General features: G+C 43.4%; 2 protein-coding genes across 6 annotated transcripts in view; one reads left to right on the forward strand and one right to left on the reverse strand.

The window, feature by feature from the left end:
- Positions 1–1,323: 1,323 nt before the first annotated feature.
- Positions 1,324–20,775, reverse strand: PPIL1 (peptidylprolyl isomerase like 1). The gene is made up of 4 exons (XM_069488285.1): positions 20,685–20,775; positions 17,704–17,858; positions 3,094–3,162; positions 1,324–2,516 (listed from the first exon to the last, which is right to left on the reverse strand). Exons 1-4 carry the CDS (start codon positions 20,738–20,740, stop codon positions 2,296–2,298), a joined length of 501 nt encoding a protein of 166 aa, XP_069344386.1. The 5' UTR covers positions 20,741–20,775; the 3' UTR covers positions 1,324–2,295.
- Positions 20,776–21,146: 371 nt separating this feature from the next.
- C15H6orf89 (chromosome 15 C6orf89 homolog) overlaps positions 21,147–27,274 on the forward strand; it is a 39,433-nt gene continuing 33,305 nt past the window's right edge. For 2 of the 5 annotated variants that reach the window (XM_069488942.1, XM_069488944.1), the window contains exon 1: positions 24,478–24,538. Coding sequence is in view for 2 of the 5 variants with exons in the window: in XM_069488945.1 (XP_069345046.1) it covers positions 24,537–24,538 (2 nt within the window). In the remaining 3 variants the exon portion in view is untranslated. Of the gene's footprint in view, positions 21,364–24,461; positions 24,539–27,274 lie in introns of those variants that run through there. The other 3 variants (XM_069488943.1, XM_069488945.1, XM_069488941.1) reach the window with 3 other exon arrangements.

Here is a 27,274-nt window from a genome sequence, read left to right on the forward strand (position 1 = left end):
CCAAGGGCGCTTGTTTGAAGGCCCTTGTCACTGGCTGTCTATCCCAACTTTCAGCCTTTTCCAAGAAGTCTAGAATCTCCTCCTCTTCCCACCTGACAAGGGACAGAGAGCAGCGTCTCTCCTGTCCCTTGATTAGCTCCCAGCAGTCCCGTGCCTGTCTTCATTAATCTCCATCCAAGTTTTAAACTCATCCTTACCTTTTGATAAGCTACCCTCACCTCCATCTATTTGAGATGTGACTGGAATGAGCTGTGTGCTAGCACACCCCAGTTTGATGAGACTTGTCCTAATGGTACATATCCTGACAGCATGTGGACACTCACAGGACCAAAGAATGAAGCAGGACTCCTTTTAAACAAGCTCCCCTTATATGCAAACAGGAATCTCTACAACTCTGGCTAACTGGCATCACCAGAAAGTGTGAAACAATTCAAATTTCTCTCTTCGGGGTCGTATCTTTTATGAAAACTGTCCTATCCCTACGTGTACAACTGCCTTGGCATGTACTTGGTGTACCTTTCCAGAAACAAGGAACTACGCCTGTGCTGCTTCCTTCCCAAGGGTATGCAGAACCTTCTTTACTTGAAAGTAGCGATGATATGTTGCCACACCCCTGTGCCCTGGATAGAAGCAGGGATTTTCAGGATTATAACTCTGGGAGGTTAGTGGATGGGTTTTTCCTTGCTCTCAGAGTAGGATCCAATACTGTCTACCCAGTGCAGGCTGAAAGAAATGTATTTCTATCTTCCCAGAGTGTACAACATTACTTTTCACACTAAAACCATCTCTGGGATATAGTTTGTTGTTGGGTTTTGCTTTTTAGTTGTTGAGAGAGGAGACAAAAAAGTGGAGAAAGAGGTTGAAGGTAGGAAAGGCTTGGGGAATAGAACCTTGTTTGGCCATTCCATAAAGTAAACCACCATTCCCAAAATGTATAGGGTGATGAGAAACACTGAAGTTACAATTGCCGCTTCAAGGAGCTCCCAGCTTAAGGAAGCAAACACCGCAACTCATACCGCGCCTGGTCCCTTCACAACGTGCAGGCGGATCTCCTGCCAGTTCGAGGGACGGTCCAGGTCTCTCAGCACGTCCATCTGCTTCACCCACAGGTAGTCCTCCCTCATTCAGAAATGCCAATGGCATCGCTTCTTTCTCTGGTTCTCGTTTTTTAAGTCAGAACTGCTCTCGAATGGGGGGAAGTCCACAAACCTAAAATGATGTGAAGCTTTAAAGATACGATCCCTGCACTACTACTTGAGATGGTCGAGATTAAAATGGCTGTTACAAGTTCAGACAGTATTTAAAATCAGACCACACCAGTGATTTCAACCATCAATGGCATTTTATTTTAGAAGTTTCTATGTATTACATAGGTATTAACTTCCTTCCTCTTACCCCTACTCCTCTCCTGAAAATCCAAAAAGACTAAAAAAATAACAACAAACCCGAATGTATAAAAATCTCTTATCTAATTTCTCTAAAGTCTTAGGTTAAAAAGACCTAAGTGGTGCTTCTCCTTCACGAGAGTACTGCTTTTTAAGGAATTCATAGTCTGTCCTTGCACTCATTCTGTATTTCTTCTCCTCCCTGGGAAAAATGGTCAGTGCTTTTGCTTCCTTTTAATAAATTCATTTCTCGATTATTACACATTATCATTCCCCACTTGACACCTTCTCAGAGACTGATTGTTGGATGTGTTTTTCATTTGGCAAAAATTCAATGTGGCTTTGCGTGGGATGTCTAAGTGTCAGAAACAGCAGTGTTGATGTTCTGGTTTTGAGTGGGAAAATATATATAGAGATGCATACATTCCCTAGAGGAACAAAAGTAGGAGACTGAAATAGGGTGTGCACAGAGTTAAAAGGGCTGATAGACACTATCTGGTTTTGAATTCTGTGGCTGTCAGCCGCCAAAGACCGCAGTATAGGCCAGAATATAAATCTCCTCAGGAAGAAGTTTGGTTAGACACTGTGAAAAGACAGAGTCTGCTTCATTTTGTTCCAGGTATATCAGAGCAGACACACACAAGGAGGTGCATTATGGGTCATTTGCAGAGAACAGTAACCTGTGGATAAACATGTATGGGCATTTCTGCAAATGCTCTGTCAACCTAGGTGCTGGGGGAAGAGAAAAGAAGTATCCTATGAAAATATACTTCCATCTCTAATTCACCCAAGATCCCGGGCTTCCTTAGCATTATGATTTGCAAGGCCAAAATGAACTTTAGCGTGACATGTCATTTTAGGTCATCTGGAAGCTGGTTCGCTGGGGCCACCTCAGAAGGCAGCAGCAAGTCTATCCAGAAGGGTATGCCTTAATGATCTTCACGTCGTCCACAGGGCGGTCCTGGGAGTTTGTTTCCACCATTCCCACTCGATTCACCATTCCTATACCCTGGCACACTCGGCCAAAAATGGTGTGTTTGCCATCGAGCCACTGTGTTGGGGCGAGGGTCACAAAGAACTGGCTGCCGTTGGTGTCTGGCCCTGCATTGGCCATTGCGAGAATTCCAGCCCCTGGTGGGAAAAAGGAAGAAAGGAAAGAGAATGAATAACCCCCACAAGTCCAGCCTAGAGCTGCTACCCCATCCCAGGCATGGAACAACGCCAGGACTTTGTTCTGGCCTCTGTCACCAACTACCCATTCCCGGCCAACCTCCCCCTCAGGGCAGGCTCTCTGTCTTGCACAAAGGCCATCACTGCACTACCCTGATGGCCTCATCTTCCTTGTCCTCATCTACTCCCCAGCTTCGACCCCTGATGATCCCTGCTAACTGCTGGGCCCTGTCCTGACTGCCCTCAAAAACCCAGCAAGGTCTACTGTTTCTTTGAGGACACTTTTGATATCCATAGTTTATGACATTCAACAAGGAGTTAGAGTCTAGAACACTCAGATCAGCACTCTGAATCGCTCAGAACTCTGTGAGAGGCGCCACTTTCTCTAATGGGCCGGAGCTCTTTGTGGCGCCACGGCTGGGCAGCTGCCTGGCGCCATGCCATGGTGTCAGGCATTTACCTTGAATCACGGCCAAAAGAGTGAGCTTTTAAAATCTACTCCTCCTTCCTACCCGGTCCAGCCAGATCATATACTTACCTGTGAATTTTAAGTCTGGATGAAGTTCATCTTCAAACTGTTTGCCATAGATAGATGCACCACCTCGACCTGCCGGATTAGAAGATGAAAAATGAACCAGCCAGTCCCACATTCTACCTCACAGAAAGAAGGGCCCAAGGTTAAAAGATTTTTCAGAGTTCAGGAAAGGAAAAGGCAGTGTGCACATCCAGTCCCCTGCTAGATATACTGCAACTACAGAGCCAAGCATGAACAGCAATTCAAATCACTGGTTGTATTCAGGTGAGACATTTCTTTTCAAAATAACACTGAGTATTTTTTCCTGTATATTAAAATAACACATGTTCACTGTCAAAAATGTAGAAAACATAGAACATTATCAAAAGAACATTAAAGACTCCTGTAATCTAACCATCTATAGATAACCACCATTCATAATCTGCTGTTAAGAGTTTTCTTGAATCTTAACATTTTTATGAGTATTTTTTTTTTTTTAATTGAGAAGGGGTCTCATAATATTGCCCAGGCTGGTCTCAAACTCCTGGCCTCAAGTGATCCTCTGGCCTTGGACTCCCAAAGTGCTAGGATTACAGGTGTAAGCCACTGTGCCAGGACCTTTATAAGTATTTTAGACAGGATTACCCCAAACCCTAACCCTATGCCCATTATAAATATTGCTAATCAATCAGCATTCTTCCCTGCTAAGTTTAGATTTACCTCCAATCCTTACCAACCCAGACTCAAAGCAGCCATTATTAATGGATCAGAAATGGCCCAAGAGTTGAAACCTATTTGCCACCCTTAACCTAGGTAATGGAAATAATATTACAGGAATAATACTATAGTAGGCAGAGTCCACTGAGGAGAGGTAGCGTATCATAAAGAGAAAATGAAGAAACATGGGATTGAGAATTATTTGCTAGCAACATCACCACCAAATGTTATTTATATTATGTCCACAAGAGCATGGTGCTGTGCCAGACACCCTAAGCTCAAGTAGGTTTTGTTCTTAGAGCAAAAGGGTATTAATTAAATAAATATGGTTTCCCACAGGAAAATACGCCATAACAGAAAGCTACTTTCCCAACCAATAATAATCACTTTATACAGTCAACCGTATGCCTTGTTCAGCTACACTGGTTTCTCCAAGTTGATCAGACACGACAAAACAGCCTGGAACAAAGCGAACGCTGGATCTATCAGCTTACTCTGCCTGCCTGGCAGCCAGAGAACAGCCTAGATACAGGGAGCTCATCTCCTTTTACAGCCTGCAATGAAAGTAGCATATTAAAGCACCATGCCCACCCCCACCTCCAGGCCCCTGGCTAAGGTGTTTCCTCAGCAGAAATCCTTTGCTTTCCCTTTTAGGCTGCCCCACCACAGGGAGTCTGACACAGCCCCCGTTTCAGGAAGAAAATACTACGTGCAAAGAGAAATGGTAGTGAATCTTAACAGACTAGGGGAAACCTCCCACCTGGCCCAGGCTACTTATGCTTCTGGAACTATACCAAACTATATAAAAATTCATTCCAAAAATTCTGACCTGCCAGTATACTTCCAAACAGCAATTATGTAACCAATATATTCCCTTTGACTTGGGCCCTCCCCTTGCTCTGCCCTTTAGACCACTAAAGTCAAGGTTCACTAGAGTCAAGGGGTTACTAGCAGTGCCAGAGCTGAAGACGAGAAAGAGGGAGAGGCCTGGGGGCCAAACAGAGGCCGAGGCCAGCTGCGCAGTGTGAGCGAGCAAGCTGAGATCCATTCAGCAGTGCATAGCCATGGCTGAGCCTTCAAAGCGTGATCCCTGCAAGCTGAGGGCTGCCAGAACACAACCTCCAGGCCCCTGCCCTCTAGGAACGAGAAACCATCACATAAACACCACCACAAACAAGAGGATTAAGGGAGAGGCCAGTCAAGATCACAGATGAAACAAGGATTTTAAGCAATCAGGAGACAAGAAGGAGAGAGTATGGTGGCCCTTGTTACTTGATAGGCACGGTTTCACCAAATGCAACTAGTTTGGGCCTCTACGGCACCGTTTATTCATGATATATAATCTTCTTATAAGCCAATTCAACTCAGTAGCGTTTGCAGCAAAATGTCAGAAAGATGAATAATTCCAATCCAAACATTCCTCTGGGCATGTGGAATAGGCGAGAGGTGGCAGGGGGACAGGGAGTGATTAAAGAGTTCTCTGGCATGCTACACAGATGTCAATGACCAGTTAGAAGGCCAACAGTTTGGAAGCTCTGCAGGCTCTGTGCCTGGTCTAGTACAGATACAATGGAGACAGGCAGAGACCTGTTTTCTAAGCTTTGTACTTCAAGGTTCTTTTCCTCTCCTGTCCTCTCTTTTAAACATTTACTCAATTCAATGTATGTATTTCAGACGTACAAAAATATAACAAACTATGACCCCTCCCCCCCGGAAATAAAGTATCACAAATCCAGTTAAGACCCCAAGCACACACCCCACTGCATCCCTTCCCATCCCTCATTCTCCCAAGAGCTAACAACTGCTCCAAAGAAGCACATTTTCCTCTCAGGTAACCACTATTCTGACCAGAAGTTTGTCATTTCCATGCATTTTCTTTTTTACTACACGTATGTGTGTGCCTTAAAAAAAGTACTGCTGTTTTGCATGTTTTTAAGCTTCTGTAAATGGTATCATACTCTAGATACTTCTGCAATTAGCTTTCTGTTCACCATTGTTGGTGAGATTCATCCGTTTTGTTCCCTGCAGTTCTCTGTAGTGTGTGCCCCGCTGCATGATTATGACACTGTCTTAGCCTTTCTTGTGTGGATGGATATTGAAGATCTCTCCAGTGCTTTTGCTATTAGCAGCCACGCTGTAACAACCACTCTTACACTGTCTCCCAAACACAAGCGCAAGGGCTCTCAGGAACTACACCTCGGGGGATGTGCGGGCTCACAGTTTATGAGTGTTGCAGCGTTACTAGATTTTTCTAAATGTCTTATCAAAAAGGATGATGAGCCATTGTGAACCCCTACCCACAGTGCTGTCATTCCTACTGCTCTAGGTCCTTTTGTCAGACTTCCTAACATGTATCTGTCAGTCTGAGGAGTGTGAGACCTCTTGTGGTGTTTTAACCTGCATTTCCCTAAAGTTATGCATAATTTCATGTTTACTGGCTATGCGGCTTTCCTCCTCCATGAATGGCCACTTTTCTACTGAGTAGTTTGATATTTTAAAATTTATATACACAGTGGTATATGTGGAGGATTGGTTCCAGGACCCCCCTGCATATACCAAAATCCGCACATGCTAAAGTCCTGCAGTCAGTCAGCCTGTGGAATCTGCATATCCAAAAAGTCAGCCCTCTGCTGCATCCTGGGAATAACACTGTGTTTTCGATCCCCAGTTGGTTGGAAAAAAAAGGTCTATATGTGGACTCATGCAGTTCAAACCCGTGTCGTTCAAGGGTCAACTGTATATTCTCGATATTAATCCTTTGCAAATATCTTCTCTCAGTTGATTTTTTTCATTCTTGTAATGTGATGCACAGTTTTTGCAGTTGAAATTCCTTAATTTTTTTCTTTATGATCTATGCTGTTTCTAAAAACAAAAAACGCTTTTCTTATCTGCAAGACTCCTCTGATGCCCCTTTTTCCCCCTCACGCTCACCAACGGTGGGAACCTCCCAAGATGAACTGGAGAGACATCTAAGACGTGCGACGTGCAGAGTGGTCTTACAGAAAAATTACCATACTTGGTGCCTCTTGTGCTCACCCCTCCCATGCCACAGCTGATGGGGCCATGGATTAATATCCATCCCCAAAGCAGCCACAGGTGGGCAGTGACCCATAAGGAAGCCTACCTAAAAGCTCTGCACAGCAGGGCACTCACCAGAAGGCAACTGACCAAGGCCTCTCTTCTGGCAAGAAAGCCCCTAACAGAAACTGTGGATGGGCTGTCCCCTGAGCATTCCCAACCTCCTCCTCCACAGCCTGCCTCAACCCCAGAGACAAAGAAGGTATGTACTGACCAGTCCTTTTGTAGCCAGAAGTGGTGAGATGATCCATTTCTGATTTACTAGTACAAACAGAAGTCTGCTGAATAGAGCTCCGAGAAAGCTATAGCTTTCCTGATAAAAAGGGACAAACACACTCCTTTGTCTTTCATCCATAGCTTTTTCACCATCCTTCCTCTTTGAAAGAAGGGTGATGTCAGGAGCAGCAGCAGCCACCTTGCAACCATAAGACTAACAAGTTTGAGACCAAAGGGCAACGCACAAGAATGACGAAGTGGAAAGACGGAGCAAGCCCGGGTCCCTAACAACTGTGCTGGGCAGCTGAATCGATAACTGCTTACTTCCAGACGTTGTTATGAGAAACACAAAACAGCCATTGTGATTGAGTTTTCTGTTACTTGTAGCCAAAGCACTGCTAACTGATGCGATCACTTTGTTAGTAACAGAGTAGAAAGGGGAACTGACTATGGGATCGCTGGGGGAAATGTCAGATACCAGCTCTACCACGAGAAAGAATGCCATAGCTCTCCAAGAGGCTGCGCAGTTCTTGAGATGGAGACTCCACCATTTACTATCTGTTTAACCTTAAACAAGATACTTAACCTCTCTAAGCCTCAGTTTCCCTATCTGCAAAATGGGAATGGTAGTGGTACCTACATGTCATTTGCTTGTTATGAGAATTAAATGGGATAACACATGTAATCATGTAACATGAAGCAAACACACAGTAGTATCAGGGATGAGGGGCTCCCTCTGACTGAGGTAACCTAAGCATTTTCCATGAGGCAGCTGAGGGGCACGATTCAGAGTTATTCCAGTCCCTCTGTTCTCAAACATCCACCACTATACCCTTGCTGCTCCTTGCTCTTTGAGGATAACGTTGTTTCTTATTTCACTGAGAAGGGGGAAGTATTCAGAACTTTCACGTTTTCGCCACCAAACCTACTTCCCTTCCTGCACCTCTACCCATGTCCCCTCCTTCCTCCATTAGCAATATGCTGTATGAATAAATTGTTCATATGACTATACCACCACCACGTACGCAATCCCATTCACCTTCAAATAACTTTGCAACTACAATTTCCCCTTCTCCTTTATCAATTTTTCTCTTTCTAATGGATCATTCATAATAGCATTTAAACATGTTATTAATATTTCCTATCTTAAAAAATAAAACAAGGGAATATCTCTGGACCTATTCTGGTTTGGGGGACTGCCCAATAAAAAAATAATTTAAAAAATTAAACATTAAAAAAAAAGAAAAAAGAAAACAAAACAAACTCCATCTCCAAATATCCTATTTCTCTATATCCCTTCCACAAAAACTCTGCGAAAACGCTGTCAACACCTGTTGTCTCTGCTTTGCCTCCCATTTTCTCTTGAGCACTCTCCATTCCATGGCACCTGCCCTAGTCAAGGTTGCCAGGGCCCTCTATGTGGCTAAATCCGATGGTCCGGTCAATCCTCAGGCCTCACCTTACTTGATCCACCTGCCACATCTGACAGTTGATGGCACCCTTCTTCTTCCTCTTTTCTTTTTCTTTTCTTTTTTTTTTTTTGAGACAGAGTCTCGCTCTGTTGCCTGGGCTAGAGTGCTGTGGTATCAGCCCAGCTCACAGCAATCTCAAACTCCTGGGCTCAAGTGATCCTCCTGCCTCAGCCTCCCCAGTAGCTGGGACTACAGGCATGCGCCATCATGCCCAGCTAATTTTTTCTGTATATTTTTAGTTGCCTGGCTAATTTCTTTCTATTTTTAGTAGAGACGGGGTCTCATTCTTGCTCAGGCTGGTCTTGAACTCCTGACCTCAAGTGATCCTCCTGCCTTGGCCTCCCAGAGTGCTAGGATTAGAGGTGTAAGCCACCGCGCCCAGCCTGTCACCCCTCTCCTTGAGACACTGTCTTCACTTGGTTTCCAGGATTCCACATTCCCCTGGTGTTCCTGCCACCTCACTGGCAGCTCCTCTTTTTCCTCTGCTGGCCCCTTCTCGTCCCCTCTCCTTTCACAGGTGCTAGGCCTGCACTACTGTGTGAAGACTTCCCCTCTTCCCCTTCCTCTTTATGTTTCACAAGTGTTAGATCAATAGAGCGTAGAACTGTCTTGGTGTCTTCTTCCCAGGGTACTAGAACTGACACAGCTGCTACCATGCTAGTCCAGACTACAGCAATCTCCAGCTTTGACAACAATCTCTCACCGCCTGCTTGCTTCCAGCCATCTATTCTTCCTCTTTCCCCACCATCTACTCTTCACATGGCAGCCAGAGGAATCCTTCTAAAACAAGTCTGATCGTGGCACTTCCCTGCTTCACTTTTATTTTTTAATTTTTTTGAGAGTCAGCGTCTGCTCTGTCGCTCAGTCTGGAGTGCAGTGGCACAATCGTAGGTCACTGGAACCTCGAACTCCTGGGCTCAAGGCATCCTCCTGCCTTAGCCTCCCTAGTAGCTAGGACTACAAGTGTGCAACCACCATGCCCAGCTAATTTCTTAAAAAATTTTTTTATAGAGACAGGGTTCACTTTGTTTCCCAGGCTAGTCTTGAACTCCTGGCCTCAAGTGATCCTCCCACCTCTGCCTCCCAAAGTGCTGGGATTATAGGCGTGAGCCACCACACCCAGCCCAGCACTCCCCTGCTTTAAATCCCCCATTGACATTGCATCACTCTTAGAACAGAATCCATAGTCCTCACCACAGCTTACAAGACTCTCCATGGTCAAGGTGCTCTGCTACCCTCCAGAGTCATCTCCTGACACTCTCCCCGCACTCACCTGCTCCAGACACACTGGCTCCTGTGCTGTTTCTTGCCAAGCACACTCTGGTCTACAGCCTCCGACTGCTGTTCTCTTTGGAGTGTCCTTGCCTTCAACAGCAAATCTCATGGCTCCCTACTTCGTTTTATTCAGAGCTCTGCTCAGATGCCACCTTGTCAGAGAGGCCTTCCCTAATCATACTATCCAAAACAGTACATCCTCCCTCACCAGCTAGCCCAGTGGTTCTCAACTGGGGTTGATTTTGACTCCTGGGGACAGTGGGCAATGTCTGGAGACAATTTTGGTTGTCACAATTGAGGGGTTCTATTGGCATCGAGTGGGTAAAAGCTAGGCATGCAGTTAAATATCCTAAAATGCACAATACAGCCCTAACAACAAAGAATTATCCAGCCCAAAATGCCAATGGTGCCAACGTTGAGAAACCCTGCTCTATCCCCTGATACCATTTGTCATGACCTGACAGTATACTATGTACTTATTAGTTCACTCTGTCTCACCCACCAGAATGAGAGCTCCACGAGGGCTTTCTTATTCACTGTTGTATCCCCAGCTCTTAGAACAATGCCTGGCCTACAGGAGTCCAATAGACTTTTAAAAAATGAATTAACAACCAAAAAAATAAATAAATATTTTTCTGAGCTCCTATTTTGTGTCAAGCCTGCGTTAACCATTTTGCAAACACCAGTTCCTTTACTACTCACAACCACCCTAGGAGGTGCGTATAGGCATACTCCCCGGAGACAAGTCAGAAGGCTCAGCAAGGTTATGTAACTTGTCTACATTTAATAAGTGTTCATATGAAGCCAGGTGTCAAACCCTGGCCCACTGGGCTCCACATCCAGCCTCTCCACCCCACATTACACCGCCTTGCCATGTTCCACAGCTGGATGAAATTTCCTCATATATTTTTCTTATCCCAAACTCAAGAGTCCCAAATGGTCCCTGAACCATGCTAGATCAAATCTGAACTCTCTGTCTAGAGGTCTCCATTAACTGGCCCCAAACTGTACATTCTGACCCAAATTGCTCCTTTACTGTCCCCTAAACATGCAGTTAAGAGATTCGTGAATTTTAAAGGGGTCTCAGAATCACATTTTATGTATCTGTCCTGGGCATGAAGAGGTGGCTGAGTTAAGTCACAGAGCCAGTCCAGTGTATAAGACGTGGCACCCGGGGTTGTGGGCTGTCCTCCACATGTCCACATGCCTCTGTCACCCCTGCCTCTGCTCTGCACGCATTCTTCTTCCTAAATCCCAAATGCCCTTCCCTCTACCTCCCAAAAGTTAACATTCTATTAATACATTTTCTTTCAAGGCCTCCTCACAATATGCCTCTTTCCCATTCTATCCCATTCCACTGTAATTTTTCCCCTTATTATGAATTATTCCAACCTATATTATATACATAATCCATATCATTTGCATATTTACATTATTATTTTCTAGTTGTTTCTTATAATGAACAGCTTGTTTCCTGGCAGGGCTGGGAGCTGCAAGGAAAAAAAAATGCCTTGGCTTAATGCTTAAGTACTCCTCACAGGCCTTAGAATAGCACAGGATGCCCAGCAGACTCTTAGCAAATACTCATCAAATGAATAAAATTAACAATGAGCTTGCTGTTCAACACGGTTAAATTTCAGGTGTTCTTGGGGCTACCAAGAAGAGAGATGAAATCAGACTGAGGGTGACGCAAGGGATAATCAGCATATAATTAATCACAGCAATCACAGCAGCTGGAGAGCACTGGGGGGCCAAGTGCAGAGCAAGAAGAACTAAAGGAAGAACTTGATAGAATGTCATGTCTTATAGGGAGGAGGGGAAGAGGTTAGTAGAAAAAGATAAAAGACATTCAGAGGGCTATGGAAGGAGTCAGCATAATTATTATAATGTGGGGAATTTGAAGGTAGAAAAATGGTTTAAAATGAAATGAAGCAGGAAGTCAAAGGGCATTTGAACTGAGAAAGCATCTGGCAAAGCTGTATCAGAGAAAGAACATGGAAAGAATGTTTCCATAGTAGTCAGACTGAGGGACAGCTGGGAATGGAAATGGTACAACTTGAAGAGCCCAGGATGCCACATGCTGCCCATCTGAGATGTGTAGCAAAAAACGTGTCACCTAATCACTCAGCAGACAAGAACTGCTGACCCAGGAGGGCCAACTCCTGTTTGCCCTCCACCACAGACCTGCCAGCAGACTGCTCAATCGTGTATTATGCTTGAGGCTGAATGCAGTTATTTGAAAATCTTTTTTTCCCTTAATTTCAAAATATTAAGGGGGTAAAAATGTTTTTATTATATGAATAGCTTTTATAATGCTTAAGTCAGGGGTAACTTGTGTGCCCATCACCTGAACAGTGTTCACTGTAGCTGTTAGGTAGGTTTTTACCCCTTCCCTCCTCCCCCTCCCCCCTTCTTTTGAAAATCTTTTGAGTGATTCAATTTCATTAAAATTACAGCATGGAAATATGACATTATGAAGGATCATGAATGAACTACAGAAACACAGAGAAGCTCTGGTGTAAGCAACCCACACCTGAGTCACTTTCGATTCTTGCACACTAATCGTGGACTCTCAGCCATGGGTATGAATTAGAATTTACTGCATAACAACATGAGCAGGAGCGAGGAAGAAGACAGGAGAGAAGCACATCAGAGTATCAACAGAACACTTTCAGATACACAAAGTGGAATGAGGCAGGATTAGAAATTGTATATCAACTTGCTGAAGTACCCAATGAAGTGAACACACAAAAAATTAAAATTTATTTATTTTTGGTTTCATAATGAAAATTAAAAATTTAAATCCCAAAAATTCACCAGCATTAATCAAATAAGAAAAGGAAAAAAAACGTTCTAAAAATTCTAAAAAGAGTCAGCCATGGGAAAAAATAGAAGATTCTTCTGCCTGCACTTCCTGAAGGTAGCAATCAGGAAAAGAGTGTCACGCTGAGAATTCTCACAAACACCCTCCAATTTTGAGAAGCCAAGAGAAGGAAGAGTGAGCAGCCCTGAAAAAAACTAAGGAAAAAGCCCTGAGGGCAGAAGCCTCACACAAACCACAAGGGCTCAGGAGTGACAGGCAGGCAACCAGGGCTGGTGTCTTAGTCTGTTTTGCATTGCTATAAAGGAATACTTGAGGCTGGATAATTTATAAAGGTAAGAGGTTTCTTCGGCTCACAGTTCTGCAGGCAGTACAAGAAGATGGCACCAGCATCTGCTCCGGTGAGGGCCTCAGGAAGCTTTTACTCATGGTGGAAGGCAATGGGGAGCAGGTGTCACCAGAAAGAGGGAGGTAGCTAGAGACAGAAGAGGAGGTGCCAAGCTCTTTTAAACAACCAGCTTTCCTGTGAAAAAAGAATTACCTCCTGGAGGGCACTAAGCCATACACGAGGGATCTGTCCTGATGACCCAAACACCTCCCACTAGGCCCTACCCGCAATACTGGGGATCAAATTTCGACATGAGATTTGGAGGGGACAAATATGCAAACTATATCAGCTGGCCACCTTCAGGGTACTGGGCCATACTCAGGGGACTACCCAGACCCTGAGGTAGCGGTAGTGAGACACCACTGGCTGGTGGAGGAGCCCTAGGATAAGGCTTTAATGGAGTCTGGGAAGACAGAACAGAGTCTACCCCTCCCATAAGGGGCTCACTCAGCATGAGCTGAGCTCCAATTCTCTCCCACACCTCTTCAGGCACAAATAAAATAGAGAGAAAGCAACCGAGCGTTTGGAGTGGGGAAGACAACCCGTCCCACCTAAGTGGGGAGAATGACAAGGAGAATCTACTTACACTGTAGCTGAGCAAATAAAACGTAGAGACAACAGAGGTGCTCACATTAAACATGGATAAGATGAAAACAAGTGGCATGGAAACTACGCAAACATACCACAGCCAGTGGAAGGACAGAAGGAAAGGAGAGGAGGAAGGAAAAAACACCCCAGGAACTCAGTCTGAGAGAAACCATAACCTGAGAAGTAGCATCTCCCTGGCTGTCTCAAGGTACAGATGACTCAGCAGAAATAAGAATCTAATAAAACAAAAGTTCAAAGACAAGATAATATAGCACAGAATAAGGTGAAAGGATTGCAGAGCTAAGGAAACAAATTGGGTCTCCAAATGACACCAATGAAGAGCTAATAAACCAGAACAGTAAAGAACAGAATAGACATGACTGAAAATTGAGACAGGCATAAAGATCTCAGATTACTTCAGTGAATGCAGGAAAAAAAATCACCTCACACAATCAAAAGAAATGTGATAAATATGGAAGACAAAGGTGATGAAACAAAGAATAACTAATTTCCTGAATTAGAAAATCTAGTAAGTATAACAGAAAATATTCAGAAATAGAAATCAAAAAAAGGCCGGGTGTGGTGGCTCACGCCTGTAATCCTAGCACTCTGGGAGGCCGAGGCGGGCGGATTGTTTGAGCTCAGGAGTTCGAGACCAGCCTTAGCAAGAGCGAGACCCCCGTCTCTACTAAAAATAGAAAGAAATTATATGGACAGCTAAAAATATATATAGAAAAATTAGCCGGGCATGGTGGCGCATACCTGTAGTCCCAGCTACTCGGGAGGCTGAGACAGTAGGATCGCTTGAGCCCAGGAGTTTGAGGTTGCTGTGAGCTAGGCTGATGCCACGGCACTCACTCTAGCCCGGGCAACAGAATGAGACTCTGTCTCAAAAAAAAAAGAAATAAAAAAAAATTATCCCCAAATTGAAGAAAGGAGTAAATTTGGCTTCAGTATTCTCCAAAAACTATGTTCAGAACTAGAGGGCAATGGATCAGAATCGTCTAAAAAGATCTGAGAGGCCGGGTGCAGTGGCTCACGCCTGTAATCCTAGCACTTGGGAGGCCGAGACGGGCGGATCGTTTGAGCTCAGGAGTTCGAGACCAGCCTGAGCAAGAGCGAGACCCCGTCTCTACTAAAAAAAATAGAAAGAAATTACCTGGACAACTAAAAATATATAGAAAAAAAATTAGCCAGGCATGGTGGCACATGCCTGTAGTCCCAGCTACTCAGGAGGCTGAGGCAGGAGGATCGCTTGAGCCCAGGAGTTTGAGGTTGCTGTGAGCTAGGCTGACGCCACAGCACTCTAGCCAGGGCAACAGAGTGAGACTCTGTCTCAAAAAAATAAATAAATAAATAAAAAGATCTGAGAAAGAATGAGTGTGGCCCAACAATAGTATACCCAGTCACTGTCTTTTTTGTTTTTTTCAAATTTATAAAAAAATGGAATTTATTTCTTACAGTTAGGGAGGCTGAGAAGTCCAGGGACCAGGAGCCCTATCTGGTGAGCTGTCTTGCTGGTGGAGACTCTGCAGAGTCCTGAGGTGGCCCAGGGCATCACATAGCGAGGGGACTAAGCATGCTAACGTGCAATCTCTTTTTCAAGTATAAAGGCAACAAGTGGAAATTCTCAAACATAAACGAGTTCAAAAATATAACACACTCTAGCCCTTGTAATACAAAACCACTGGACAGGAAATCTTGCCCTCTAGCATTTGTGAAGATAAAAGCCAAGTGGTAAGCACTAAATCCACTGAAATGTAGAACCCACACTATAGCTGAAGGAATTATGGGTGCAGAACAGAAAATGATAAAACTAACAATAATTAAGTGGGGTTGGAAAATCAAGTTGGCTCTTTTTTTTTTTTTGAGACAGGGTCTTGCTCTGTCGCTCACGCTAGAGTGCTGTGGCATCAGCCTAGCTCACAGCAACCTCAAACTCCTGGGCTCAAGCAACTCTCCTGCCTCAGCTTCCCGAATAGCTGGGACTACAGGCACACACCACCATGCCCAGCTAATTTTTTCTATTTTTAGTAGAGATGGAGGTCTCGCTCTTTTGCTCAGCCTGGTCTCAAACTCCTGGCCTCAAGCAAATCTCCCATCTCGGCCTCCCAGAGTGCTAGGATTACAGGCGTGAGCCACGACACCCGGCCCATTCCCCCCAAAGTTTTTTAATAAAATAAAAAGAAAAAAAAAAGAAAGATGCCTAGATCGATGGCTACCAAAAGTTAACATTTCTTATTTCTGAGAGATGGGATAATAGGGGATTAGCTAATGGTGGTTAGAAATCTTTAGGAGCTACGCTTATCAATGATTTTTCCTTTTTTCTACTTCCCTATATAGTCTGTATTTTGTAATATGCCCATATACATTGAAAAAATTAAGTACTTCCAGCCATAAAGGATAAATGAGACAATTGAGAATGACAAAGAATAAGACCAAGAAAAGACTGCCACAGAGAGAACAAACCTTGTTTAAAGGCAAAAGAGCAGGAATTAGCAGAGAAAAAACAGACTGCGAAGCCAGGGCCCTTAAAATGAATAAGTGTTCCACCAGGTTTCACTAATAAATCCCATCTAAATGCTAACAACTCCTGAATTATATCTCCACATCAGACCTTTCCTCGAACTCCACATTCAAATGCAACTACTTATTCTACATATCTACTTGAAAATCTTTAAGTACAATCAGCCCTCTGCATTTGTGGGCTTTGAATTCATGGATTCAACCAGCCTCGATTGAAAATATTTGGGGGAAAAAAGCATCTATACTTAACATGTATAGACTGTTTACTATATTCCCTAAACAATACAGTATAATAACTATTTACACAGCATTTACACTGTGTTTGGTATTATAAGTAATCTAGAGATGATTTAAAGTGTAGGGGAGGATGTGCATAGGTAATGTGCAAATATTACACCACTTTATACAAGGGACTTGAGCACCCTTGGATTTTGGTATTCACGTGGAATCCTGGAACCAATCCCCCATGGATACTGAGAGACAACTGTATTTCAAACATAACATGTCCATGACCAAATTCTTGATCTTCTCCCTCCAAACCTGCTCCTCCCTCAGCCTTCCTCATTTTAGTAGATTCAGCTCAAAAACCTAGAAATCATCCGTGACCATCTCTCTCTTTCACTGTGTACATACAATCTGTTAGCAAATCCTATTGGCTCTATTTCTACCAAAATGTAACATGAATCCAGTCACTTCTTCCCACCTTCTCTACAATCAGCTTAGTCCAACCACATATTTCTAGACTGGACGACTATAGCGGACTCCTAACTTGTCCCTGGACCCTATTCTTGCCCTTACATCTATTCTCCAAATAGCAGCTAGAGTGATGTTTTTATAGAATAGGTCAGATCATGTTACTCCTTTTCTCAAAACTCTCCAATGGCTCCCATCTTACTCAGAATAAAACCCAGGGTCCCTAGTATGCCCTGCAAGGTAATGTACAACATGATCTCCAGCACAGGCTACTGCCTCAGGGCCTCTGTCCTTGCTCTTCCCTCCACCAGAATGCTCTCACAAGGTTCACTCTCTACTTCATTCATATCTCTTCACCAATAACATGTTCTCAGAGAGGACTTCTCTTTCTACTAAAATTGCATTCCTACACCCTTTACCTGCTTTACCGAGAATAGGAATGCTGTCTTTGTTTACAGCTATATCCTTAGAGCTTAGAAACATATCAGAAACAAAGCAGATGCTCAAAATTTGTTAAATGAATGAATCAATGAAGGATACCAATATTTTATTCTTCTCATAAACATTGTGAATGATATCTTTCTTTACTTCTGATTGACCAGACTACTCTATGTATCATTACAGTTCAGACAAATATTTTCTCTCAGTGATTAATATATGGAAGTTATGAGAAACTACCAAGCCCTGGAGGCAAAGTTGGATTCTGGTCAATTTCACATGTGTTTTGGGGGAGGCAAGAGGTATCACCAGAATCAATCAACACAGTCCCTAGTAAATGGGAAAAGAGGGCTCTGGCTGCCTTATCACCACCCAGTTATGACAGAGTGAGACCTTAGAAACTAATGTTGGTTTAACTGTACCTGTCCCTGTTGGGTCACCTCCTTGGATCATGAAGTCTTTGATGATTCTGTGGAATTTGGTGCCATTGTAGTAACCTCGCCGAGCCAACTCAGCAAAGTTCTTACAGGTCTTTGGAGCATGCTTCCAATACAGCTCCAGCACAATGATTCCCATGCTGCAAGGGGAGAGGAGAGCACAGCTCCAGTCAAGAACAAGGTCAAGGCAGACAGGAATTCTATGGGACTGTTCCAGGACTCTTGATTTTCAAGCTTGTTAAGTAATGAAATTGTGATAACCACTGGATTTCATGCTCAGCAAAGAAAAACAATACAATGCAAGTAACATAAACACAGATTATCGATTTTGAGTAAAACATTCAGGGACTTCTGATATTTCTTTTAAGTAAAATAACCATGGACAACTCACAATTCTAATACCTTATATATAAAAGTCACTGATCATCTGAAACCAATATAACTCCTAAATTAGGGGGGAAAATTCTTACTTTTAATATTTAGATTTAAAAAAACGACATTAAAATATTGGGAGTTCATATTTATACATGCAGAAGTTTCTGGGTGGGGGTAGGGAGTGGGTAGATAGAGACAGAAAGATATTCAATTGAGGTTTTTTACAACTTTTATATTTTCAATCCATGCAAATATATTACCTACGCAAAAAATATTTCAATGGAAAATGAAAAAGGTAGTTTATGTGTGTTTGGGAAGGAGCACAACAAAGGCAAAAGCTGATTACTTCAAACCTTTGAACCTACCCAATATAATGAGTGCTTTTTCCACCCCAGTACTGCCAAAGGATCCCCTCCACTCCATCACTCATCTATACTTTAAACTCCAAGAATGTAAGAACTGAGTCAACTCTGTATAGCCCGGATACCCAGTGCCTAACACAGTGCTTTGCACAGTGCAAGTACTCTATGAAAACATGTGGAATGTGCTAGAAAACTGCTTCCTAACAGCCTTTATGCCTGCAACCCTCTTTTACACTGCTACCATTCAACACAGATTAACAATTACTCTGTGCCAGGCACTATTCCAGGTGCTTTTTACATCATGGAGCTTACAATCTGGTGGATATTTTTAAAATACAGGAAATAACCTTTTGGAATGGCAGTCAGGAAGTCCTTACACAATTCTGAAATGTGCATACCTCAGCAATTTCAACTTCTAAATAAATATCTATTCTCTAAGAAAATTTACAAAAGTGCCTAAGGAAACAGATGTGCAAGGATGTTCATTCCATCATTTGCCATACCAAAAAAAAGAGAAGCAACTTGGCTGGGTGTGGTGGCTCACACCTGTAATCCTAGCACTCTGGGAGGTCGAGGTGGGAGGATTGCTTGAGCTCAGTAGTTCGAGACCAGCCTGAGCAAGAGTGAGACTCTGTCTCTACTAAACATAGAAAAATTAGTTGGGCATCATGGCACACGCCTGTAGTCTCAGCTAATTGGGGAGCTGACGCAGGAGGATCCCTTGAGCCCAGGAGTTTGAGGCTGCAGTGAGCTACGATGATGCCACTGCACTCTACCCAGGGTGACAGAGTGAGACTCTGTCTCAAAAATAAATAAATAAACAGTAAAAAAAAATAAAAAATCTTTTTTTTTTTTAAAAAGATGCAACTTAAATGTCCTTTAAAGAGGAAATGACTAAAATATCTTATTCATACTATGGGCAGCTACATGTATTACTGAAAGAAAAGCATGTTACAGAAAAAAACATATATACAGTATGATATGATTCCATTTTTGTTAAAAAGTAGACATAAAAGAGAGATGTGTTTATACGTACATAGAAAAAGATCTGCGTGGTAATCCAACAAACTATTGGTACTGTTTTCAGGGAGGGGGTGGCTTTCACTTCTTATTCTATATACCTCTGCATTCCTTGGATTTAAAAAAAAAAATACTAATGGGAATTCAGAAATTACAGGTTGGGGCCTGAAGCAGCAGAAGTTTGTCATAAAAAAAGGTGGAGATGGCGGCCAGGGAGCAAGAGCAGCATGAGCAAATATAGAAGGGACTGAGAGAACTCTGTGCTCTGGTTGAAAGCAGCATGGGCAGGAACAGAAAGACAGACAGAGAGACTTTGGCAGGCCCCTGGCTGCTGATGGGGGAATGTACGTAGGCAAGAAGATGAAAAAAATCACCTTGAATGCCAGACTAAGAAGTTTTAACCTTATACTGTTATAGCAGCAAGAAGTTATTTAAGTTTTTTGAGCAGGATCCCTTGTTCAACTTTGGAGAGCTCACTTTGAGCTTCTTCTGAAGAGGAAACGGAATAAATAAATGGGGCTAAGGAACCTAGCATGTGAGACAGGTAGCCCAGGCTCCAAATGAGGTTCCCTCACTTACCAACTGCGTTAATGTAAAATTTGGCATTTCCCCAGCTAATATTGGAGGGGGAGGAGGTGAAATAATACCTTCATGATTTGAGATGCTGGGAGGATTAAACTAAATGGGATGACGTACACCACGGACATGGTACTAGCAGGGTAGTTATCATATCACTCTTTGATAGTGGGAAAAATGTGCTTCTTCCCGTATTTTCATAGTAATTTGTTTATATAACTATACTACTTATCACATATTTACATATCTGTCTCCTTCACTATACTGTAAGCTCCTAAAGGCAGGGCCATGTGTGTTTTATCCACTTCTGTAGCCTCAGAATTCAGACCCTATGTGCCTGACTTGTGGACTCATTACACTCTTGTTGAATGAATGGATGAATGAATGAACAGAATGGAGGGAGGAGAACATCAAGCCCCTGTCGCGGAGGTCTCAGCGCGAGTCCGTGCGGAGCTTGGACGCGGACGGTGGTGTCCCCTCTCGGCTCTCAGGGGACCCTCAAGGCGCCGTTCCACGCCCCTCCACGTGGAGGCCGGCCTCCTGGAGGAGTGCGCCAGAAACCGAGCCCCGCGGCGAGACCCAGGGTCCTCGTCGCCTCCACCAGCCCAGCCCCAAAGGCCCGAACCCCCTCACCTGGTCTCCAAGTAAACGTTGGGGGGCTGCCAGGAATCTGGGGGAATTGCCGCCATAATGAAGCCAGCGGACTGTTTCTCTAGCAATTACTACTTCCGGCGTCGATTTGCAGAGGACCCGCAGGTGCTGCACACACTTCCGGCCTCTGCCGTTCAACCCTCTCGATGCCAGAATTTGAGGGGCTGGAACAAGGAAGAGGACGGTCCCGTCTTCCAAGGCTAGGAAGCTGGGGTGCGAGGCGAGAAGAGGCCGGGCGCAAGGAGGGAGAAAATTGCAAGCTCCATTCGAGGTGGACTCCAAGCGGCGATACCGCGCTACTCTCCGGACGATCTGATTGGTTCGTTTAGGCATGGAAGGCGGGAACAACTAGCAAGGCTGCACTCTGATTGGAGTTATTTCCTAACATTCAATTCGAGGAATTTCTAAGTCCCACTATTGGACTGGGACCAGAAGGGGAGGAAGTGAATAAAAGGGAATAGAATTGAGAGATGCCGGCAACGAACTCTCTGAAGGCACTGGGAGATTTAGACACAGCGCTTGCATTTTATCTCATCTACTCCACAAAGCAATCCTGCAAATAGTATTATTCCCATTTTTCAGATGTGAAAACTGAGACTCAGCACTTAAATACTTGTTTTTCCATAGCCATACAGCAAATCTGAGCCTCCAAACTCCAAAGGTAAGGAGTCTGGGGAGAGAAGAGAGGGAAAGGCCAGGAAGAAAGTGGGAGATAAAGAAAAGAATGCAGGTCAAAGGGATCAGAGCAAGAGCAAGACATAAAATGATTGGCTGATGCATCAAAGTTGTAAGAAAGGTTTGCTTAGGGCCCGAGGAGGAAAAGCAAGTAAAGGTGCTACGAGCAGGTTTGGAGGGAAGAATGAAGTGAATAAATAAACATATACTGTAAATGCTTTGCACATCACTTAATGATGGCTAAATGAACGCTTACTATGTGTCTGGTATCAAGCTAAGCACTTTATTGTCTATTTTTATGCTTAATGTTCATAAACCCCACAAAGTAGATATTACCATTCCCATTGTACTTTGAAGAAACAGCCTTACAGAGATTAAGTAACTTGCTTAAAGTACCACACCTGGTGAGCTTGTGCTCTTAACCACAGTTCAACCTTAATGTCCTTAATTGTAAAGTGGGAATAAGGATGTACAAGGTTGTAAAGATAAACTAGACAGTGAGCTCATTGAGAGAGGAACTGGGCCTCCTTCATCTTTGCACTGCCCTTGCAAAGTACTGAGCAAAGGATGCTCAGTTTTTGTTGAATGAATAATGAACAGGAAACTACATTTTAAATTAATGAATACTGGGCTAATGTAAAGTATAATTAATTTTGCACCTCCTACAGTCTTGTGTTCGTGCCTACTTTGTGGCCCTTGAACTGGATGGAAAAGTCTTAATCATTGCTCCATTCTGTCTGTTATTATTTGAGCTGCCTTTCTCTGGAAAATGTTATGTAGTTCCTTACTGTATATCTTGTGAGGCTTGTGCCATCCCCAGGCTCCACTGTCTGAATACTTACAAGCGACCTCCAAGGTCACTTTCTCCCCAGATCTTTTCCTGGATCTTCTACCAGCCATGAGGCACTGAGTAGACAGAGGTGAGTCACACACACAGTGCCCTGCCCTAAAGAAACTCACCTTCTAGGAGACATGGACAACCAAACAAAACTACAAGAGAGTGGAATGAGGGCTGTAGTAAGCACACAGTGCTTTCTGAGCTCTGGTTGCTCCAGAGCAGCTTTGAACAGTCAGAAGTTTCCCGTGGAGTTAGAGCCTGAGTTGAGATCCAGAAAGTAAGTTGGAGTTAGCTAGAAGCCATGAGGGATCAAATCAAATCAAGATATAAAATGTTTCCACCTTCTCAGAAGCTCCCTACCAATCATCACCTCTTCCTTCTTCCTTTTGCCTTGTAATATCACAGATTGGTTTTCTCTGTTTTTGAATTTTATATAAATGGAATCATAAAGTATGTATTTTTTTGTCTGGCTTCTTCAACGTTAAGTTTGTGAGATATATTCATGTTGTTTTATGTAATGGCTATTTTTCATTTTTCCATGCTGTGTAGTATACTGTTGCATGAATGTACTACATCGTATTTATATGATCTATTGTTAATGGGCATTTGGGATGCTTCCAGACTGTGGCTGTTGCAAATGATGCCGCTGCTATGAATATTCTTGTATGTATCTGGTGCACATGTACATACATTTTGTGGGGGTATATACCTAGAAGCAGAACTGCTGGGTGATAGGTAATGTGTGTAATTTAGTAATTAACATCAGACTGTTTTCCAAAGTGGCTGTAGCAATTCAGATGCTCACCAGCAGCCTGTGAGAATTGCTGTTGCTCTGCTTCCTAGTCAACACTTAGTATTGCCAGTCGTTTTCATTTAAGGGATTCTGAAGCCTATATAATGATATCTCAGTAGTCATTTCATTAACAACTAATGATTAATGAAATTAAATGCTTTTTCATATGTGTATTTGCCATTTAGATATCCTCTTTGTGATATCGTCTTTTCGTGTTGAAATCTTCTACCCATTTTTTCTGTTGGTTGTCCTTTTCCTATTGGTGAAGTTCTTTGCATATCCTGGACAGAAGCTCTTGTTGGTTTCTCTCACTCTATGGCTAGTCTTTTTATTCTGTTAACCGTGTCTTCTGATGATCAGAAGATTCTAATTTTAATGTAGTCCAATATATCAGTTTTCTCTTAAAGAACATCTCAATTCTGACTCCAAGGTCTCAGTAGTCACTTGCATGGCAGCAGTATTGGACAGAGCAGCCCTGAAGTTTTGTTTTGTTTTTCTCATATAGATCTACCACACACCTAAAATTATTTTGGTGTATGCAATAAAGTAGGTGCCAAGTTTTGTTTTTTCTATGTTGATATACAGTTGACCCAGCACCATTTATTGAAAATATTATCCTTTCCTCACTCCTCTATTGTACCTCTTTGTCATAAATCAAGTGTCCATATATGTGTTTCTGTTTTTGGTCTCTCCATTCTATTTCATTGATTTACGTACGCCTGCATCACTACCACACTGCCTTTGTAACTGTAGCATTTAGTCCGAACCCGGTAGTATTCTGTTTACAGATCTCTTGTAGAAAGCTGTTAAGAGTTTTGGCACTGCAGGCGGGGCAGGATAAGGAGTCTGGGTTCAAATGTTGACCGCTCAGCTCTTTATCTGTGTAATCCCATTAAGTTAACCTCTCCATAAACCTGTTTGGTTCGTAAGAGGATAAATGTGGGGACAAATTTATGTCATAGGGTTGTTGATACGGTTTCATGGATAAAAAGTGCTTAGTAAGGCCTGGCACAGAGTAAGCGCTTGATGAATATTAGTGAGTGGAAATCAGAGGGATTTGTTTTCTTGTCTTTCTCAAGACTAGGAGTCCCCAGGGGGAAGGGGCTGCTTTTCATTTACATACCTCTCCCACCCCCATCCCCTAATGATTAACACACTGTCCCCGGCACGTAGTAGAGGACGCAGTAAATGCTTGTTGAGTTAGTTTAGCTACGAAGTTTGTTAGTTCAGGTAGAGAAGAGTGATGAGGACAAAGAGCGGCACCGCGAGCAGGACGCCAGGGGGAGCAAGAGCCTGTACGCTCCAGATATCTCGAGAATTCCCGCGCGCGCCGCGACGTCGTGCGTCCTGTTTAGGGCGGAAGTACAGGGAGAGAAGGAGGAGCTATCCTAGGGGACGCCGCCTCGCCTGTGGCGTGGGGCTTGCTTCCGGGTTGCGCTCCCGGAAGTAGGAAGTGGTCGGCCCATCCTCCTCGCCCGGCGGCGGCTGTCCCCGAGGCGGGAGGAGCCCGAGGGGGCGCGGGCCCCGCATGTGAGTGACTGGGGCCCGAGGCCGGGAGGGGGGAGGCCGCCCCGTGACAGCCTCGCCGCCGCGCCCTTCTGTGACATCCTCGCGCAGCCCCTCCCTCACCGCTGCTGCCACCCTTTACCCCAGCGTTGATCCGTTTTCCGAGCCTCTCTCCTTTTGCAGACTGACAGCATTCCCTGGTAGCTCCCCCGGGATCCACTCCCTTAACACATCTCTCTTTCCTTTGCTCCTCCGGGAAGAGCAAAACGAGGTCGACCCTGCTTGAATTTGTTTCTCAGGCGTTACAGCGGTGTCCTAATCGAGCAGTGCTAGCGAAGTCCAGATTTCTACCCTTTTGACTATTTTTGGTTGGGGTTTTTTTTTTGTTTGTTTGTTTGTTTTTTGTAGTAGATTCCCTGCCTCCCTCTTAAACATCTTTTCCTAATATAAGGGGGAAATACTTTTTCTAAAAATGTGTGGACTGGGCATGTGATAAACCTGGCATCTCGGATTTCAGAAAGGAATATGACTTGGTTTATTGATAAGAGTAAATGAGCTGTTTGTAATCGCCTCTTAGTACAAGGAAATCTACCTTCTTCATGTTCCTGTAGTATTTGAAGACTGTTAACCCTGCAGGCCACACTTTCTCTGGTCTGAGAGCTGTCATAGCCTTGGTATTCGCCAACATGTTTCTTTTAAAGTATTTGGTCATCAGTCACCTTATGATACGGACTACTCCCACATGCTTAGTATTCTGACTCTTCTGATTGCTCACTTGGTAGTTCCCATCATGGAATCTTCTACAGACACCTCTCACTTAATATACTGGCTTATTTGAATTTGAGTTGTCACAACTTCCTTTAGGGAACAACATGCCTTAAAAAAAAACCTGAATTCAGCTTGGCTACAATGAAGTTTTGACTGAAGGTTCACACAGCCCAACTTTCATACCAGGAAAAGGCTTTTTCTGCCCTGGACTGAAACATTTTTCAAGACCGAGTTTGAATCCCAGTTGCTCCTCAGCTACATTTCAACACCAAAAAGAATGTCCAAGTGCTGGATTCCTAACCTGCTCACCTAAACACTCATCATCAGGCTGATGCATTAAAAAAAGAAAATTCTATTGGGATCTGGATTTTGGGGGGGAGGGGAAAGTAAAATTAATAAACCATTAGTTACATTCAATTAGTTTGGAAAGAGAATGGTCACTTTAGGTCCTTTAAGTTTGTTCAGCATTAATCAGGTTCTGTGCCTAAGGTAAATTTCTATATCTGTTCTTAGTTTTTTGTGTTATTTTCTCCATTTATTTCTGCTTTCAAGAAATTCACAATTTAGTGTGGGAGGTAGAGGGAAATAGATGTAATATAAAGTGATAGAGTTATATAAGGCTGAAAGAGCAAAGATCAAGGTCAAAGAGTTCACTTATTGAGTAGAGCACTCGAGGCTAGGCTTTTAGACAGAGGAAATTGTGTGTACAAAGGCAAAAAGATGTGAAACAGTACGACAGTGTAGAATGTGAGGAAGGATTAATGGGAAATGAGATGGAACAAGTAGGCAGTGACCAGCTCTTAAAGGACCACGGTAAGCATTATAATTTGAGCTTCATCTTGTAACAACTGTTATTAGGTATTCAATTTGTCTGGATATTGGAACAAATGTTTTACATACATCATTTTACAATTCTTTTAACAACATTGTGGGGTAGGCATGATTAGCCTCATTGTATGAATGAAAACTGTAAGGCCTAGAGAGGATAAGAAGTGTCTCATGACTACATAGTAGGTAGAAAATTCTAGAATTTGCATCCAGCTTTTTCTACCTCTAGTGCCTGTGTTCTTAACCACTATGCTAAACTCTGCTTCAGCAGAGAATGAAGAGTCTTTGGAAGGTGCTTATCATGAACCAGTTTGTATTTCAGAAGAATAACTTGTGGACAGGGTAGAGGATGGATTAAGGAGAAGGAGAACTGAGGTGTGGAGTTAACTGTATCTTTGCGATGGTTTTTAGAAGATATGTTGCGGGCCTTGACTGTGCCATTAATGTAGAGAGGAGGGAATGAATATGAGAATTATACAGGAGGTTAAATAAGGGGATTTAGTGATAGTTTCATTGGTGGGAATGAGGTAGGAGAAGGAGAGTTTTTAAATTCAGAGGACTAGTGTTTCCATTAAGAAAGGGAATACAGTAGGAGGCATGAGTTGAAGGGGAAAAATAAGTTCAGTTATGGACTGAACTTATTATATATAGGGAAGCATGAGAAATTTGGGTCATGGTGTCTTCTAGGTAGTTCAGTAGACCTTGAGCTGTGGAGAGAGTTCTAGACTAGAGAAGAGATTTGGGAATCACTAATAGCTGGTGTTTAAGTATTGGAGGGAATGGGAAGAAGGTCAAGGACAACTCCGGTGGCTACCAGCATTTGGGAAGAGAACAATAGAATTATGCCAAGGTTTGAGAGCACTTGAGGAACAATAGATGAGTATAAAATAGCAACAGCTGCTGCAGAGAGGTCAGATAAGGTAATAATTGAAAAACATCCTTTGGATTTGGCATTTAGAAAGCCATTGGCAGCCTTAGTGAGAACAATATCAGTGGGGTGAGGGGGCAGAAATACGACTTCAACATTCGTTAATAAATGAATGGTGACCTGAGAAACGAGAGTGAATCTCTAACAGGTCTAAGTCACTGTTGAATCATATTCACTCTTCGGAGGTTCCCTCTGTGGCAAAGTTCACTTCTGCCAGAGTTGGATCTTCTTTTTGG

The sequence above is a fragment of the Eulemur rufifrons genome, chromosome 15 (assembly GCF_041146395.1).
Source record: "Eulemur rufifrons isolate Redbay chromosome 15, OSU_ERuf_1, whole genome shotgun sequence".
In the NCBI taxonomy this organism is placed as follows: domain Eukaryota; kingdom Metazoa; phylum Chordata; class Mammalia; order Primates; family Lemuridae; genus Eulemur; species Eulemur rufifrons.

What these genes read in the sequence shown, in the direction of transcription:
- PPIL1 (XM_069488285.1), bottom strand. Translation starts at nt 20,740, where the DNA reads ATGGCGGCAATTCCCCCAGATTCCTGGCAGCCCCCCAACGTTTACTTG. An exon ending in AACGTTTACTTGGAGACCAG is followed by an intron (nt 17,859 to 20,684) that starts GTGAGGGGGTTC and finishes CTCCCCTTGCAG; the next exon opens with CATGGGAATCATTGTGCTGG. An exon ending in TCCAGACTTAAAATTCACAG is followed by an intron (nt 2,517 to 3,093) that starts GTAAGTATATGA and finishes TTTTCCCACCAG; the next exon opens with GGGCTGGAATTCTCGCAATG.